This window comes from Passer montanus, unplaced genomic scaffold (assembly GCF_014805655.1).
Source record: "Passer montanus isolate IOZ18808 unplaced genomic scaffold, ASM1480565v1 scaffold529, whole genome shotgun sequence".
Taxonomy (NCBI): domain Eukaryota; kingdom Metazoa; phylum Chordata; class Aves; order Passeriformes; family Passeridae; genus Passer; species Passer montanus.
Genome location: NW_024370252.1, coordinates 12,576 through 27,249, shown reverse-complemented (window position 1 = coordinate 27,249; position 14,674 = coordinate 12,576). Strand labels below are relative to the sequence as shown.

General features: G+C 57.0%; 1 protein-coding gene and 1 long non-coding RNA gene across 5 annotated transcripts; both read right to left on the bottom strand.

The window, feature by feature from the left end:
- Positions 1 to 5,706: 5,706 nt before the first annotated feature.
- On the bottom strand, positions 5,707 to 10,562 carry LOC120509535 (uncharacterized serine/threonine-protein kinase SBK3-like). 4 transcript variants are annotated; one of them, XM_039724261.1, is made up of 5 exons: positions 10,441 to 10,562; positions 8,906 to 9,108; positions 6,268 to 7,491; positions 5,922 to 6,033; positions 5,707 to 5,888 (listed from the first exon to the last, which is right to left on the bottom strand). In XM_039724261.1, exons 1-5 carry the CDS (start codon positions 10,556 to 10,558, stop codon positions 5,734 to 5,736), a joined length of 1,812 nt encoding a protein of 603 aa, XP_039580195.1. In that variant the 5' UTR covers positions 10,559 to 10,562; the 3' UTR covers positions 5,707 to 5,733. The 4 variants fall into 4 exon arrangements, with proteins under 4 accessions (XP_039580195.1, XP_039580196.1, XP_039580193.1 ...); XM_039724262.1 differs by having other exon boundaries at positions 5,707 to 5,901; positions 5,935 to 6,033; XM_039724259.1 differs by having other exon boundaries at positions 5,707 to 6,033.
- Positions 10,563 to 11,012: 450 nt separating this feature from the next.
- LOC120509536 lies at positions 11,013 to 14,668 on the bottom strand. The gene is made up of 3 exons (XR_005629288.1): positions 14,470 to 14,668; positions 11,505 to 11,585; positions 11,013 to 11,112 (listed from the first exon to the last, which is right to left on the bottom strand). It is a non-coding gene; the product is annotated as an uncharacterized LOC120509536 (long non-coding RNA).
- Positions 14,669 to 14,674: the final 6 nt, after the last annotated feature.

The following is a 14,674-nucleotide window of genomic DNA, read 5'->3' as shown; positions in this document are numbered from 1 at the left end:
ACCGCAATGTCATCAGAAAATGGAAATTCCATTAAAAATTGGAATTCTGTCCAAAAAATGGGAATTCCATAAAAAATGGGAATTATGGCCCCAAAAAAAAAGGAATTCTGTCCAAAAAAAAGGGAATTGTGGCCAAAAACCTTGAAATTTCACCAGAAAATGGAAATTCCATTAAAAAATGGGAATTCTGTCCAAAAAATGGGAATTCCAGCAAAAAATGGGAATTCTGTAAAAAGCACAAATTAAATAAAAAAGTGGGAATTCTGTCAAAATGGGAATTCTGCCACAAATGGGAATTCTAGCAAAAAATGGGAATTTCGTCAGAAAACAGGAATTCCATGAGAAAAACATAATTCTGTCCAAAAATCGGAATTCTGTCAAAACCCAGGAATTCTGTCCCAAACTGGGAATTTTGTATCCCTAAATTCCAAATTTCTCATTCATGAACTGGGATTTCCCCCATTCCCAAAATGGGAATTCCATCCCAAACTGGGAATTCCCCCATTCCCAAACTGGGAATCCCACCGCAAACCGGGAATTCCATCCCAACTCCTCCCTGATCCCACAGAAAACCATCTCACCCAATTTGGGACCTTCCCGAACCCCCAGAAAACCCCGGAAAATCCCATTGAACCCCAGACAACCCCATCCAACCCCATTGAACGACAATGAGCCCCATTGAACCCCACCAAACCCCACTGAACCCCACCCAACCCCATTGAACGCCATTGAACCCCATCCAACCCCATTGAATCCCACTGAACCCCATCAGACCCCACTGAACCCCATCAGACCCCACTGAACCCCATCCAACCCCATTGAACCCCACTGAACCCCATTGAACCCCATCCAACCCCATTGAATCCCACTGAACCCCATCAGACCCCACTGAACCCCATCAGACTCCATTGAACCCCACTGAACCCCATTGAAGCCCATCCCAAACCTCCCCATACCCCACCCACTCCGCGCCGATTTCCCCGTTCCGCGCCCCGTTCCGGCGCTCACCGCCGATGACCACGGCGGACTCGGCGGCCGCTCCGCGGCGCAGGGCGCGGCACACGGCGGCGTTGCCCAGCCCCGGCCGCAGCAGCAGCGAGAGCCCGGAATTCCCGACGGGCTCCGGAATTCCCGAGGCGTTCGGGCCGCTGCCGGCGCTCCAGAGCGCGCGGACGTCGGGAAGGGGCTCCGGGAGGCACCGGAGCCGGAGCCCGCCCGCCTCCGGCCCCTCCAGCACCAGCAGCGGCTCCCGGAGCGTCCCTGCGGCACCAGGGGTTGGGATCAATAATCCTGAACCGATTGGGGTCAATAATCCTGAATCGATTGGGGTCAATAATCCTGAAACGATTGGGGTCAATAATCCTGAATCGATTGGGGTCAATAATCCTGAATTGATTGGGGTCAATAATCCCGGTTTGATTGGGGTCAATAATCCCAAATTGATTTGGGTCAATAATCCCAAATTGATTGGGGTCAATAATGCCGGTTTGTTTTGGGTCAATAATCCTGAATCGATTTGGATCAATAATCCTGAATTGATTGGGGTCAATAATCCTGAACCGATTGGGGTCAATAATCCTGAATCGATTGGGGTCAATAATCCTGAATCGATTGGGGTCAATAAGCCTGAATCGATTTGGGTCAATAATCCCGGTTTGATTGGGGTTAATAACCCTGAATTTATTTGGATCAATAATCCTGAATCAATTGGGGTCAATAAGCCTGAATCGATTGGGGTCAATAATCCTGAATTGATTGGGGTCAATAATCCCAAATTGATTTGGGTCAATAATCCCAAATTGATTGGGGTCAATAATGCCGGTTTGTTTTGGGTCAATAATCCTGAATCGATTTGGATCAATAATCCCCGTTTGATTGGGATCAATAATCCTGAATTGATTGGGGTCAATAATCCTGAACCGATTTGGGTCAATAGTCCCGGTTTGATTGGGGTCAATAATCCTGAATTGATTTGGATCAACAATCCTGAATTGATTGGGGTCAATAATCCCCAGTGGACTGGGATCAATAATCCCAGGCTGATTAGGGTCAATAATCCTGAATCAGTTGGGGTCAATAATCCTGAATTGGTTGGGGTCAAAAATCCTATCCCACTCCTGATCCTGATCCCAATCCTAATCCTGTTTTATTCCTGATCCTGATCCCGATCCTATTCCTAATCCTGATCCCAATCTCAATCCCGATCCTATTCCTGATCCTATTCCTGATCCTGATCCTAATCCCACTCCTGATCCTGATCCTAATCCTGACCCTATTCCTGATGCCAATCCCGATCCCAAGCCTAATCCTGATCCTAATCCCGATCCCGATCCTAATCCTGTCTTATTCCTGATCCTGATCTCAATCCTAACCCTGATCCCAATCCCAATCCCGATCCTGATCCTAATCCTGGTCCTATTCCTGATCCCGATCCCACTCCTGATCCCGATCCCAATCCTAATCCTGTTTTATTCCTAATCCTGATCCCACTCCTGATCCTGATCCTAATCCTGACCCTATTCCTGATGCCAATCCTGATCCCAATCCTAATCTTGATCCTATTCCTGATCCCAATCCCACTCCTGATTCCGATCCCGATCCTAATCCTAATCCTGTCTTATTCCTGATCCCAATCCCAATCCCAATCCTATTCCCGATCCCAATCCCACTCCTAATCCTGATCCTATTCCTGATCCTAATCCCGATCCCAATCCCAATCCCGATCCTGATCCTAATCCTGATCCTATTCCCAATCCTGGTCCTATTCCTGACCCCAGTCTCAATCCTATTCCTGATCCTAATCCCGATCCCGATCCCGATCCCGTTCCTGCGGGAAGGAGAAATCCCAGGCTCAGGGTCTGGAATTGGGGTTGGGAAAGCGGGAATGGGGTGGGAGAGGGAAAAGGGGAAAAGGGAAAACGGGAAAAAGGGAAAGGGGAAACGGAAACGTTCCCGAAAATCCACCGGGATCCCGAAAATTCCACTGGGATCCAGGGAAGTGTTCCCGAAAATCCACGTGGATCCAGAGAAACATTCCCGAAATTCCACCAGGATCCCAAAAATCCTCTGGGATTGACAGAAATATTCCCAAAAAATCCTCCAGGATCCCATAAATCCACCAGGATCCCAAAAATCCTCTGGGATCTGGGAAAACATTCCCAAAAATCCACCAGGATCCCAAAAATCCACTGGGGTCCAGGGGAATATTCCCAAAAATCCACCAGGATCCCAAAAATCCACTGGGATCCCAAAAATCCATCCCAAATCCCCCCCTGATCCCAAATCCCCCTGGGATCCCAAATCCCCCCGGGATCCCAAATCCCCCCGGGATCCCAAATCCCCCCAGGATCCCAAATCCCCTGTGGGATCCCAAATCCCCTGTGGGATCCCAAATCCCCTGCGGGGTCCCGGCCGATCCCAAACCCCACCTGGCTCCGGAGCCGCTCCCGGCCGGAGGCGCCGCCCCGGGAACTTCGGCCCCGGAGCCGCCGGAATTCCAAAGGGCACCGGGAGCGGGCAGGGCCGGGAGAGGGGGTTGTGGGATTACTGGGATTGATGGGATTACTGGGTTTATGGGATTACTGGGGTTTAGGGGATTACTGGGGTTTATGGGATTACTGGGGTTTATGGGATTACTGGGGTTTATGGGATTACTGGGTTTATGGGATTACTGGGGTTTATGGGATTACTGGGGTTTATGGGATTACTGGGGTTTAGGGGATTACTGGGTTTAGGGGATTACTGGGATTGATGGGATTACTGGGGTTTAGGGGATTGGGGATTTGGGGTTTTATGGGATTGGGGATTAAAGGGGTTTATGGGATTGGTGGGGTTTATGGGATTGGTGTTTATGGGATTGATGGGATTGGTGATTGGGGATTGATGGGATTGGTGGGATTGAGGGGATTGGAGGATTGGGGATTTATAGGATTGGGGATTTGGGGTTTTATGGGATTGGGGATTGGTGGGGTTTAGGGGATTGGGGATTGATGGGATTGGTGGGATTATTGGTGTTTATGGTATTGGGGTTTAGGGGATTGATGGGATTGGGGATTTATGGGATTGGTGGGATTATTGGGGTTTAGGGGATTGATGGGATTGGGGATTGGTGGGGTTTAGGGGATTGGGGATTGATGGGATTGGTGGAATTATTGGGGTTTATGGGGATTGGTGGGATTGGGGATTTATGGGATTGGGGATTTATGGAATTGGTGGGATTATTGGGGCTTAGGTGGGATTATTGGTGTTTATGGTATTGGGGTTTAGGGGATTGATGGGATTGGGGATTTATGGGATTGGTGGGATTATTGGGGTTTAGGGGATTGATGGGATTGATGGGGTTTAGGGGATTGGTGGGATTGATGGGATTGCGGTTTATGGGATTGGTGGGATTATTGGGGTTTATGGGATTGGTGGGATTGGGAGATTGGGGATTGATGGAATTGGGGATTTGGGGTTTATGGCATTGGGGGTTGATGGAATTGATGGGGTTTATGGGATTGGGGTTTACGGGATCGATGATTGGTGGGATTGATGGGATTGGGGTTTATGGGATTGGTGGGATTTGGATTGATTTTCCCATCTCTTTTCCCATTTCCCCCATTTCCCCCATTTCCCCCCCATTTCCCATTTTCTCCATTTCCCCATTTTCCCATTTTCTCCCCATTTTTCCCCATTTCCCAATTATCCCATTTTCCCCCTTTTTCCCATTTCCCCAATTTTTCCTTCAATTTCCCCATTTTTCCTTCAATTTCCCCATTTTCCCCCCATTTTTCCCCATTTCCCCCCCATTTTCCCGCCCCTCCCCCACCCACCAGACCCAAACAGGTAAAAAACGAGGAAGAAAAACAAAAAGGCAAAAATCCAAAACCTCGGAAATTTTATTGAATTCGTGATCCCCAGGTGAGCCCAGGTGAGCCCCGGTGAGCTCAGGTGAGCTCAGGTGAGCACAGGTGAGCTCAGGTCTGTGCAGGTGTGTCCAGGTGAGCTCAGGTAACTCCAGGTGTGCACAGGTGAGCACAGGTGAGCTCAGGTAACTCCAGATGTGCACAGGTGTGTCCAGGTGTGTCCAGGTGAGCTCAGGTAACTCCAGATGTGCACAGGTGAGCACAGGTGTGTCCAGGTGAGCTCAGGTAACTCCAGATGTGCACAGGTGAGCACAGGTGTGTCCAGGTGAGCTCAGGTAACTCATTTCCCCCCCATTTTTCCCCATTTCCCCCCCATTTTCCCGCCCCTCCCCCACCCACCAGACCCAAACAGGTAAAAAACGAGGAAGAAAAACAAAAAGGCAAAAATCCAAAACCTCGGAAATTTTATTGAATTCGTGATCCCCAGGTGAGCCCAGGTGAGCTCAGGTGAGCTCAGGTGAGCCCAGGTGAGCTCAGGTCTGTGCAGGTGTGTCCAGGTGAGCTCAGGTAACTCCAGGTGTGCACAGGTGAGCCCAGGTGAGCCCAGGTGAGCTCAGGTCTGTGCAGGTGTGTCCAGGTGAGCTCAGGTAACTCCAGATGTGCACAGGTGAGCACAGGTGAGCTCAGGTAACTCCAGATGTGCACAGGTGAGCACAGGTGTGTCCAGGTATCCTCAGGTGAGCCCAGATGTGCACAGGTGAGCACAGGGATCCCCAGGTAACCCCAGGTAACTCCAGATGTGTGTCCAGGTGAGCCCAGTTGTGTCCAGGTGAGCTCAGGTAACCCCAGGTGTGCCCATCACCTGCCCAGGTGTTTCCAGGTGTCTCTATCCCATCTCCAGGTGTTTCCATCTCGCTCCAGGTGTTCCCAGCGCATCCCCAAATGTTCCCCTCACCTGCCCAGGTGTCTCTATCCCTCGTCCAGGTGTTCCCCTCACCTGCCCAGGTGTGCCCACCTCACTGCTGGGGGATCCCGAGTCACCTGCGGGGCTCACCTGGCCACTCCCACTTTCACCTGCGGGGCTCACCTGGCCACTCCCACTCTCACCTGCAGGGCTCACCTGGCCACTCCCACTCTCACCTGCGGGGCTCACCTGGCCACTCCCACTCTCACCTGCGGGGCTCACCTGGCTGCTCCTCCCCTCACCTGCGGAGCTCACCTGTCCCCCCTCCCCCTCAGAGCTCACCTGGCTGCTCCCCCATTCACCTGCAGAGCTCACCTGGTCGCTTTCACCTGCGGGGCTCACCTGGCTCCCCTCACCTGCAGAGCTCACCTGTCCTCCCTCCCCCGCAGAGCTCACCTGTCCCCCCTCCCCCTCAGAGCTCACCTGGCTGCTCCCCCCCTCACCTGCGGGGCTCACCTGGCCGCGCCCCCCCTCAGCTGTGGGGCTCACCTGGCCGCTCTCACCTGAGAGAGCCACGTGGCCACTCCCCTCCTCACCTGCGGGGCTCACCTGGCCACTCCCACTCTCACCTGCGGGGCTCACCTGGCTCCGCTCAGCTGTGGGGCTCACCTGTCCTCCCTCACTGGCAGAGCTCACCTGGTCGCTCTCACCTGCAGGGCTCATCTGTCCCCCCTCCCTCTCAGCGCTCACCTGGCTGCTCCCCCATTCACCTGTGGGGCTCACCTGGCTGCTCTCATCTGCAGAGCTCACCTGGCCGCTCCCACTCCCACCTGCAGAGCTCACCTGTCCTCCCTCACCTGCGGGGCTCACCTGGCCGCTCCCACCTGAGGGGGATCCCTGGCCACTCCCGCCCTCACCTGCAGAGCTCACCTGGCCGCTCCCCCCCTCCCCCTCAGAGCTCACCTGTCCCCCCTCCGAGCTCACCTGGCTGCTCTCACCTGCAGAGCTCACCTGTCCCCCCTCCCCCGCGGGGCTCACCTGTCCCCCATCAGAGCTCACCTGGCTCCCCTCACTGGCAGAGCTCACCTGTCCCCCCTCCCCCGCGGGGCTCACCTGTCCCCCCTCAGAGCTCACCTGGCTCCCCTCACTGGCAGAGCTCACCTGTCCCCCCTCCCCCGCGGGGCTCACCTGCGGGCGCGGCCCCGCCCAGGCCCCGCCCAGGTACCTGAGCACCTCTCCAGGTGGGCAGCGCCGCGCGGGCTGGGGGTGCAGCAGCCCCCGCAGCAGCGCCAGCCCCGCCCCGCCCAGCCCCCGCCAGGTGCGCGGCGGCCGCGCCTCACCTGCGCAGGTGCGGCCGTGCCAGGCGCGGAAGCGGCGGAAGGCGGGGTCGGAGCGCGCAGGTGAGCGCCAGGGGAAGGCGCCGGTGAGCAGCGCGAAGAGCAGCACGCCGAACGCCCAGGTGTCCACGGCGGGCTCCAGCCGCGCCTCACCTGCCCGCAGGTGCAGCAGCTCGGGCGCGGCGTAGGGGGCGGGGCCGGGGGCGGGGCCGGGGCGCACCTGCCAGCCCTGCACGCGCGTCAGGCCGAAGTCGCCCACCTTGACCAGGTGGCACTCGCGGTCGAAGGCCAGCACGTTGTCCAGCTTCAGGTCGCGGTGCACCAGGGCGTGGCCGTGCAGGTAAGCCAGCGCCGAGCTCACCTGGGCGGCGCAGCGCTTCACCTGCGGCTCCGGGAGGCCCACCTGGGGACGGGGACACACCTGGGTCACACCTGGGGGCAGGTAACACACCTGGGGACGGGGACACACCTGGGTCACACCTGGGGGCACACCTGGGGACGGGGACACACCTGGGTCACACCTGGGGGCACACCTGGGGACGGGGACACACCTGGGTCACACCTGGGGGCACACCTGGGGACGGGGACACACCTGGGTCACACCTGGGGGCACACCTGGGGACGGGGACACACCTGGGTCACACCTGGGGGCTGGGGGCACCTGGGGGCACCTGGGGGCACCTGGGGGCACCTGGGGGCACACCTGGGGACGGGGACACATCTGGGGTCACACCTGGGGGCACCTGGGGGCACACCTGGGGATGGGGGACACACCTGGGGACAGGTGAAACCCCCTGGGGTCACCTGGGGGCAGCTCGAGGTACACCTGGGGTCACCTGGGAGGGTTCACCTGCGGCTCCGGGAGGCCCACCTGGGGACGGGGACACACCTGGGGTCACCTGGGGGCACACCTGGGGGCACCTGGGACACACCTGGGACACACCTGGGGACGGGTAACACACCTGGGGAGAGGGGACACACCTGGGGTCACACCTGGGGGCACCTGGGGACACACCTGGGTCACACCTGGGGGCACCTGGGGATGGGGGACACACCTGGGGTCACCTGGGGACAGGTAACACACCTGGGGACGGGGACACAGCTGGGTCACACCTGGGGGCACCTAGGACACACCTGGGGACAGGTGAAACCCCTGGGGTCACCTGGGGGCACACCTGGGGTCACCTGGGAGGGTTCGCCTGTGGTTCAGGGAGACACACCTGGGGGCACACCTGAGATCACACCTGAGGACACACCTGGGGGCACCTGGGAGGGGCAGTGATTCACCTGTGGCTCCGGGAGACCCACCTGGGCATGGGGGACACACCTGGGGTCACACCTGGGGACAGGTAACACGCCTGGGGACGGGGGATACACCTGGGGTCACCTGGGGGCACCTGGGGGCACACCTGGGGACATTCAGCACTGTCACCCAGCCAGCGCTGTGTCACCTGAGAGGCCACCTGAGCACACCTGTCCTCCCACCCAGGTGCAAAACTGTCCCCTCTTCCCACTCACCTGTCCCTCTCACCTGTCCCACCTGTCCCTCACCTGTCACACCTGTCCCTCACCTGTCACACCTGTGAGAGGCCACCTGAGCACACCTGTCCTCCCACCCAGGTGCAAAACTGTCCCCTCTTCCCACTCACCTGTCCCTCTCACCTGTCACTCTCCTGTCACTCACCTGTCCCTCACCTCACACCTGTGACTCACCTGATACACCTGTCCCTCACCTGTGCCACACCTGTGACTCACCTGTCCCACTCACCTGTCGCACCTGTCACACCTGTCCCACACCTGTCCCAGCTGTGACTCACCCCAGGTGTGAGCAGCCCGCACAGGTCCCCCGCAGGTGCGAGCTCCTGGGCGAAGCCGAACTCCGTGGGGGTCTCGAAGGCGAGCGGCAGCACCTGCACGCAGGTGAGCGCCCCGCGCAGGCACAGGTGCGTGCAGAACTCGCGCAGGAAGCCCCACCTGGGCGTGCGCTCCTTGGAGAGCAGCTTCAGCGCCACCGGGGCACCTGCGCGGGGAGCAGCGGGTCAGGGACAGGGAACACACCTGGATAGGTAACAGCAGGGACAGGTAACACACCTGTGTGGGGAACAGCAGGGTCAGGGAACACACCTGGGACAGGGACAGGTAACACACCTGGGCAGGTAACACACCTGCGCGGGGAACAGCGGGGTCAGGGACAGACACACACCTGGGCAGGTGGTAACAGCGGGGTCAGGGAACACCCCTGGGACAGGGACAGGTAACACACCTGGGCAGGTAACACACCTGCGCGGGGAACAGCGGGGTCAGGGACAGACACACACCTGGGCAGGTGGTAACAGCGGGGTCAGGGAACACCCCTGGGACAGGGACAGGTAACACACCTGGGCAGGTAACACACCTGCGCGGGGAACAGCGGGGTCAGGGACAGACACACACCTGGGCAGGTGGTAACAGCGGGGTCAGGGAACACACCTGGGACAGGGACAGGTAACACACCTGGGCAGGTAACAGCTGCGTCAGGTGACACACCTGGACAGGTAACACACCTGGACAGGGACAGGTAACAGCGGGGTCAGGGACAGGGAACACACCTGGACAGGTGACACACCTGCCCAGGTAAACACCTGGACAGGGACAGACCACACCTGGACAGGTAACACACCTGGACAGGGACAGGTAACAGCGGGGTCAGGGACAGGGAACACACCTGGACAGGTGACACACCTGCGCAGGTAACAGCGGGGTCAGGGAACACACCTGGGCAGGGACAGACACACACCTGGACAGGTAACACACCTGGACAGGGACAGACACACCTGGGGGAGGGACAGAAACACCTGGGGACACCGAGGGGACAATGACCCAGCTGATCCCCAGGTGTGCCCAGGTGACCCCAAGTGCACTCAGGTGTGCCCAAGTGTATCGCCAGGAGTGCCCATGACCCCCCAGGTGTCCCCAGCTGTCCCCAGGTGTCCCCAGCTGTCCCCAGGTGCCCCAGGTGTGTCTGTCCCTGTCCCCAGCTGTCCCCAGCTGTCCCCATGCCCCCCCAGGTGTGTCCCCAGGTGTCCCAGGTGTGTCTGTCCCTGTCCCAGGTGTGTCCCCATGCCCCCCAGGTGTGTCTGTACCTGTGCCCAGGTGCGCTCACCTCCGCGCCGGGGCCGCGCCCGCAGCACGCGCCCGTAGGAGCCGAGTGTCCCATGCCCCCCAGGTGTGTCCCCAGGTGTGTCTGTACCTGTGCCCAGGTGTGTCCCAGGTGTGTCTGTCCCTGTCCCAGGTGTCCCCGTGCCCCCAGGTGTGTCTGTCCCTGTCCCCATGCCCCCCCAATGTGTCTGTACCTGTGCCCAGGTGCGCTCACCTCCGCGCCGGGGCCGCGCCCGCAGCACGCGCCCGTAGGAGCCGCTGCCCAGCTCGCCCAGCACGGCCCAGTCCCGCTCCAGCGCCCGCCGGGGCAGCGCCCGCTCCGCGCGCGCCATCAGCGCCTGCCGACCAGTATAAACCAGTACGGAGCAGTATGGACCAGTACGGACCGGTACGGACCAGTACGGACCAGTATAAACCGGTACGGACCGGTACGGACCAGTACGGACCAGTATGGACCAGTACAGACCAGTATAAACCAGTACAGACCAGTATAAACCAGTATGGACTGGTACGGACCGGTACGGACCGGTATGGACCAGTATAAACCAGTACAGACCAGTATAAACCAGTATGGACCAGTACGGACCAGTACGGACCAGTATGGACCAGTACGGACCAGCGCATGGGCCAGTATGGACCGGTATAAACCAGTATGGACCAGTACGGACCAGTACGGACCAGTACGGACCAATACGGACCAGTACGGACCAGTATAAAGCGGTATGGACCGTATGAACCAGTATAAACCAGTACAGACCAGTACAAACCAGTATAAACCAGTACAGACCTGCAGGAGGCGCTGCTGAGCCTGTGACACTGACTGCTCATCATCATCGTCATCGTCACCTTCATCATCAGCACTGCCCTCTGAGGGGGCATCCATGGCCTGCACACCAGTATGAACCAGTACAAACCAGTACAGACCAGTACAGACCAGTACAAACCAGTACAAACCAGTATAAACCAGTGCAAACCTGCAGGAGGCGCTGCTGAGCCTGCACCAATGACTCCTCATCATCATCACCTTCATCATCAGCGGCCTCTGAGGGGGCATCCATGGCCTGCAGACCAGTATGAACCAGTACAAACCAGTACAGACCAGTACAGACCAGTATAACCAGTACAAACCAGTACAGACCAGTACAGACCAGTACAGACCAGTACAGACCAGTACAGACCAGTACAGACCAGTACAGACCAGTACAGACCAGTACAGACCAGTACAGACCAGTACAGACCAGTACAGACCAGTACAGACCAGTACAGACCAGTACAGACCTGCAGGAGGCGCTGCTGAGCCCGCGGCACCGACTCCTCATCATCATCATCGTCACCTTCATCCGAGGGGGCATCCATGGCCTGGACCAGTATGGACCAGTATGGACCAGTATGAACCAGTGTAAACCAGTATGAACCAGTGTAAACCAGTATAACCCAGTAGAAAGCAATACAAACTGGTATGGACCAGTATAAACCGGTATGGACCAGTATAACCCAGTACGAACCAGTATGGACCAGTATGGACCAGTGTAAACCAGTATAACCAGTACAAACCAGTATGAACCAGTAGGGACCAGTACGAACCAGTGTAAACCAGTCTAACCAGTACAGACCAGTATGAACCAGTATCACCAGTACAAACCAGTCTAACCAGTACAGACCAGTACAGACCAGTAAAACCAATACAGACCAGTATAACCATTACAGACCAGTAAAACCCAGTCTAACCAGTACAAACCATTAAAACCAGTACAGACCAGTATAACCAGTATCACCAGTACAGACCAGTCTAACTAAGTACTGACCAGTATAACCAGTACAGACCAGTATAATCCAGTATAACCCAGTATAACCAGTACAACCCAGTATAACCAGTACAGACCAGTACAGACCAGTATAACCAGTACAGACCAGTATAATCCAGTATAACCCAGTACAGACCAGTACAGACCAGTCTAACCAGTACAGACCAGTACAGACCAGTACAGACCAGTATAATCCAGTATAACCCAGTATAACCAGTACAGACCAGTACAGACCAGTACAGACCAGTACAGACCAGTACAGACCAGTATAACCAGTACAAACCAGTACAGGCCAGTACAGAGCAGTACAAACCAGTACAGACCAGTACAGACCAGTACAGACCAGTACAGACCAGTATAACCAGTACAAACCAGTACAGACCAGTACAGACCAGTCTAACCAGTGGGTCCCCCAGCTGTCCCCAGGATCCTCCCGCTGTCCCCAGGGTCCCCAAGGTGGCCCAGCTGTCCCCCAGGGTCCCCCAGCTGTCCCACAGGTGTCACCAGAGTGCCCCAGGGTCCCCCAACTGTCCCCAGGGTGGCCCAGCTGTCCCCAAGGGTCCCCCAGCTGTCCCCAGGGTGGCCCAGCTGTCCCCAAGGGTCCCCCTGCTGTCCCCAGGGTGGCCCAGCTGTCCCCAGGGTCCCGCGGTGTCCCCAAGGGTGGCCCGGGGTGGCCCAGCTGTCCCCAAAGGTGGCCCGGGGGGTGCCCCCGCTGTCCCCAGGGTCCCTCAGCTGTCCCCGAGAGTGCCCCAGGGTGCCCCAGCTGTCCCGCGGTGTCCAGTATAAACCAGTATGGACCAGTGTAAGCCAGCACGAACCAGTACAAACCAGTACAGACCAGTACAGACCAGTATAAACCAGTACAGACCTGCAGGAGGCGCTGCTGAGCCTGCGCCAATGACTCCTCATCATCATCACCTTCATCATCAGCGGCCTCTGAGGGGGCATCCATGGCCTGCAGACCAGTATGACTCCCGCCCCTCCCCCCCACACCTGTCGCTGTCTCTGCCTTTCCCCGGTAATTAATCCCTGCCGCTAATTAACCCCTGCGGCAGCCCGGTCATTAATCAGCCCCGTCATTAATCATTCCCGCTAATTAACCCCTGCGGCAGCCCCGCTCATTAATCATCCCCGTCATTAATCATCCCCGTCATTAATCATCCCCGCTAATTAACCCCTGTGGCATCCCCGTCATTAATCATCCCTGTCATTAATCATCCCGGTCATTAATCATCCCCGTCATTAATCATCCCCGCTAATTAACCTCTGCGGCAGCCCCGCTCATTAATCATTCCTGGTAATTAATCCCTGCTGCTAATTAACTCCTCCTGCAGCCCCGCTCATTAATCATTCCTGGTAATTAATAATCCCCGGTCATTAATCATTCCTGCTAATTAACCCCCTAAGGTCATTAGTCACCTTGGTCAATAACAATTCATGGTTATTAATGATTCATGCTAATTAATCATTCTGTGGTAATTAATCACTGCCCCGTAATCAATCATTCCAAGGTAATCAATAATTCCATGGTAATCAATCACACCCAGTAATTGATAACTCAGCCCAGTCCAGCCCAGAGCTCCCAGTTCATCCCAGTCCAGCCCAGTCCATCCCAGTCCCTCCCAGTCCATCCCAGAGCTCCCAGTTCAGTGCTCCCAGTGCAGCCCAGTCCAGCCCAGTCCCTCCCAGTCCATCCCAGTGCTCCCAGTTCAGTGCTCCCAGTCCATCCCAGTCCAGCCCAGTCCATCCCAGTCCAGCCCAGTCCATCCCAGTCCAGCCCAGTCCATCCCAGTCCAGCCCAGTCCATCCCAGTCCAGCCCAGTCCATCCCAGTCCAGCCCAGTCCATCCCAGTCCAGCCCAGTCCATCCCAGTCCAGCCCAGTCCATCCCAGTCCAGCCCAGTCCATCCCAGTTCAGCCCAGGTCCCCCAGCCCAGTGCTCCCAGTTCAGCCCAGTCTAGTCCATCCCAGTCCATCCCAGTTCAGTGCTCCCAGTTCAGCCCAGTTCTCCCAGTTCAGCCCAGTTCAATCCATCCCAGTCTATCCCAGTTCAGTGCTCCCAGTGCATCCCAGTCCAGTCCATCCCAGTGCTCCCAGTTCAGTGCCCCCAGTCCATCCCAGTTCACCCCAGCGCTCCCAGTCCAGCCCAGTCTAGTCCAGCCCAGTTCAGTGCTCCCAGTACAGCCCAGTTCAGTTCTCCCAGTCCATCCCAGTCCATCCCAGTTCAGTGCCCCAGTTCATCCCAGTCCATCCCAGTTCAGTGCTCCCAGTTCAGCCCAGTCCATCCCAGTTTATCCCAGTGCTCCCAGTTTATCCCAGTTTATCCCAGTTTATCCCAGTCCATCCCAGTCCCTCCCTCCCTGCTCCCAGTTTATCCCAGTTTATCCCAGTTTATCCCAGTCCATCCCAGTCCCTCCCCCCCCCCCCCCGCTCCCGCACCTGTTCGGGCCGAGCCGCGGCTCATTAACAGCGCCGGTAATTAATGCCCGCGCTAATTAACCCCTGCCCCGCCGTCACGGACCGTCCCGGCAATTAATCATTCCCTGGGAATTAATAATTGATCCTAGTAATTAATCATTCCCTGGTAACTAATCATTCTCTGGTAATTAATAATTCTTCCTAGTAATTAATCATTCCCTGGTAA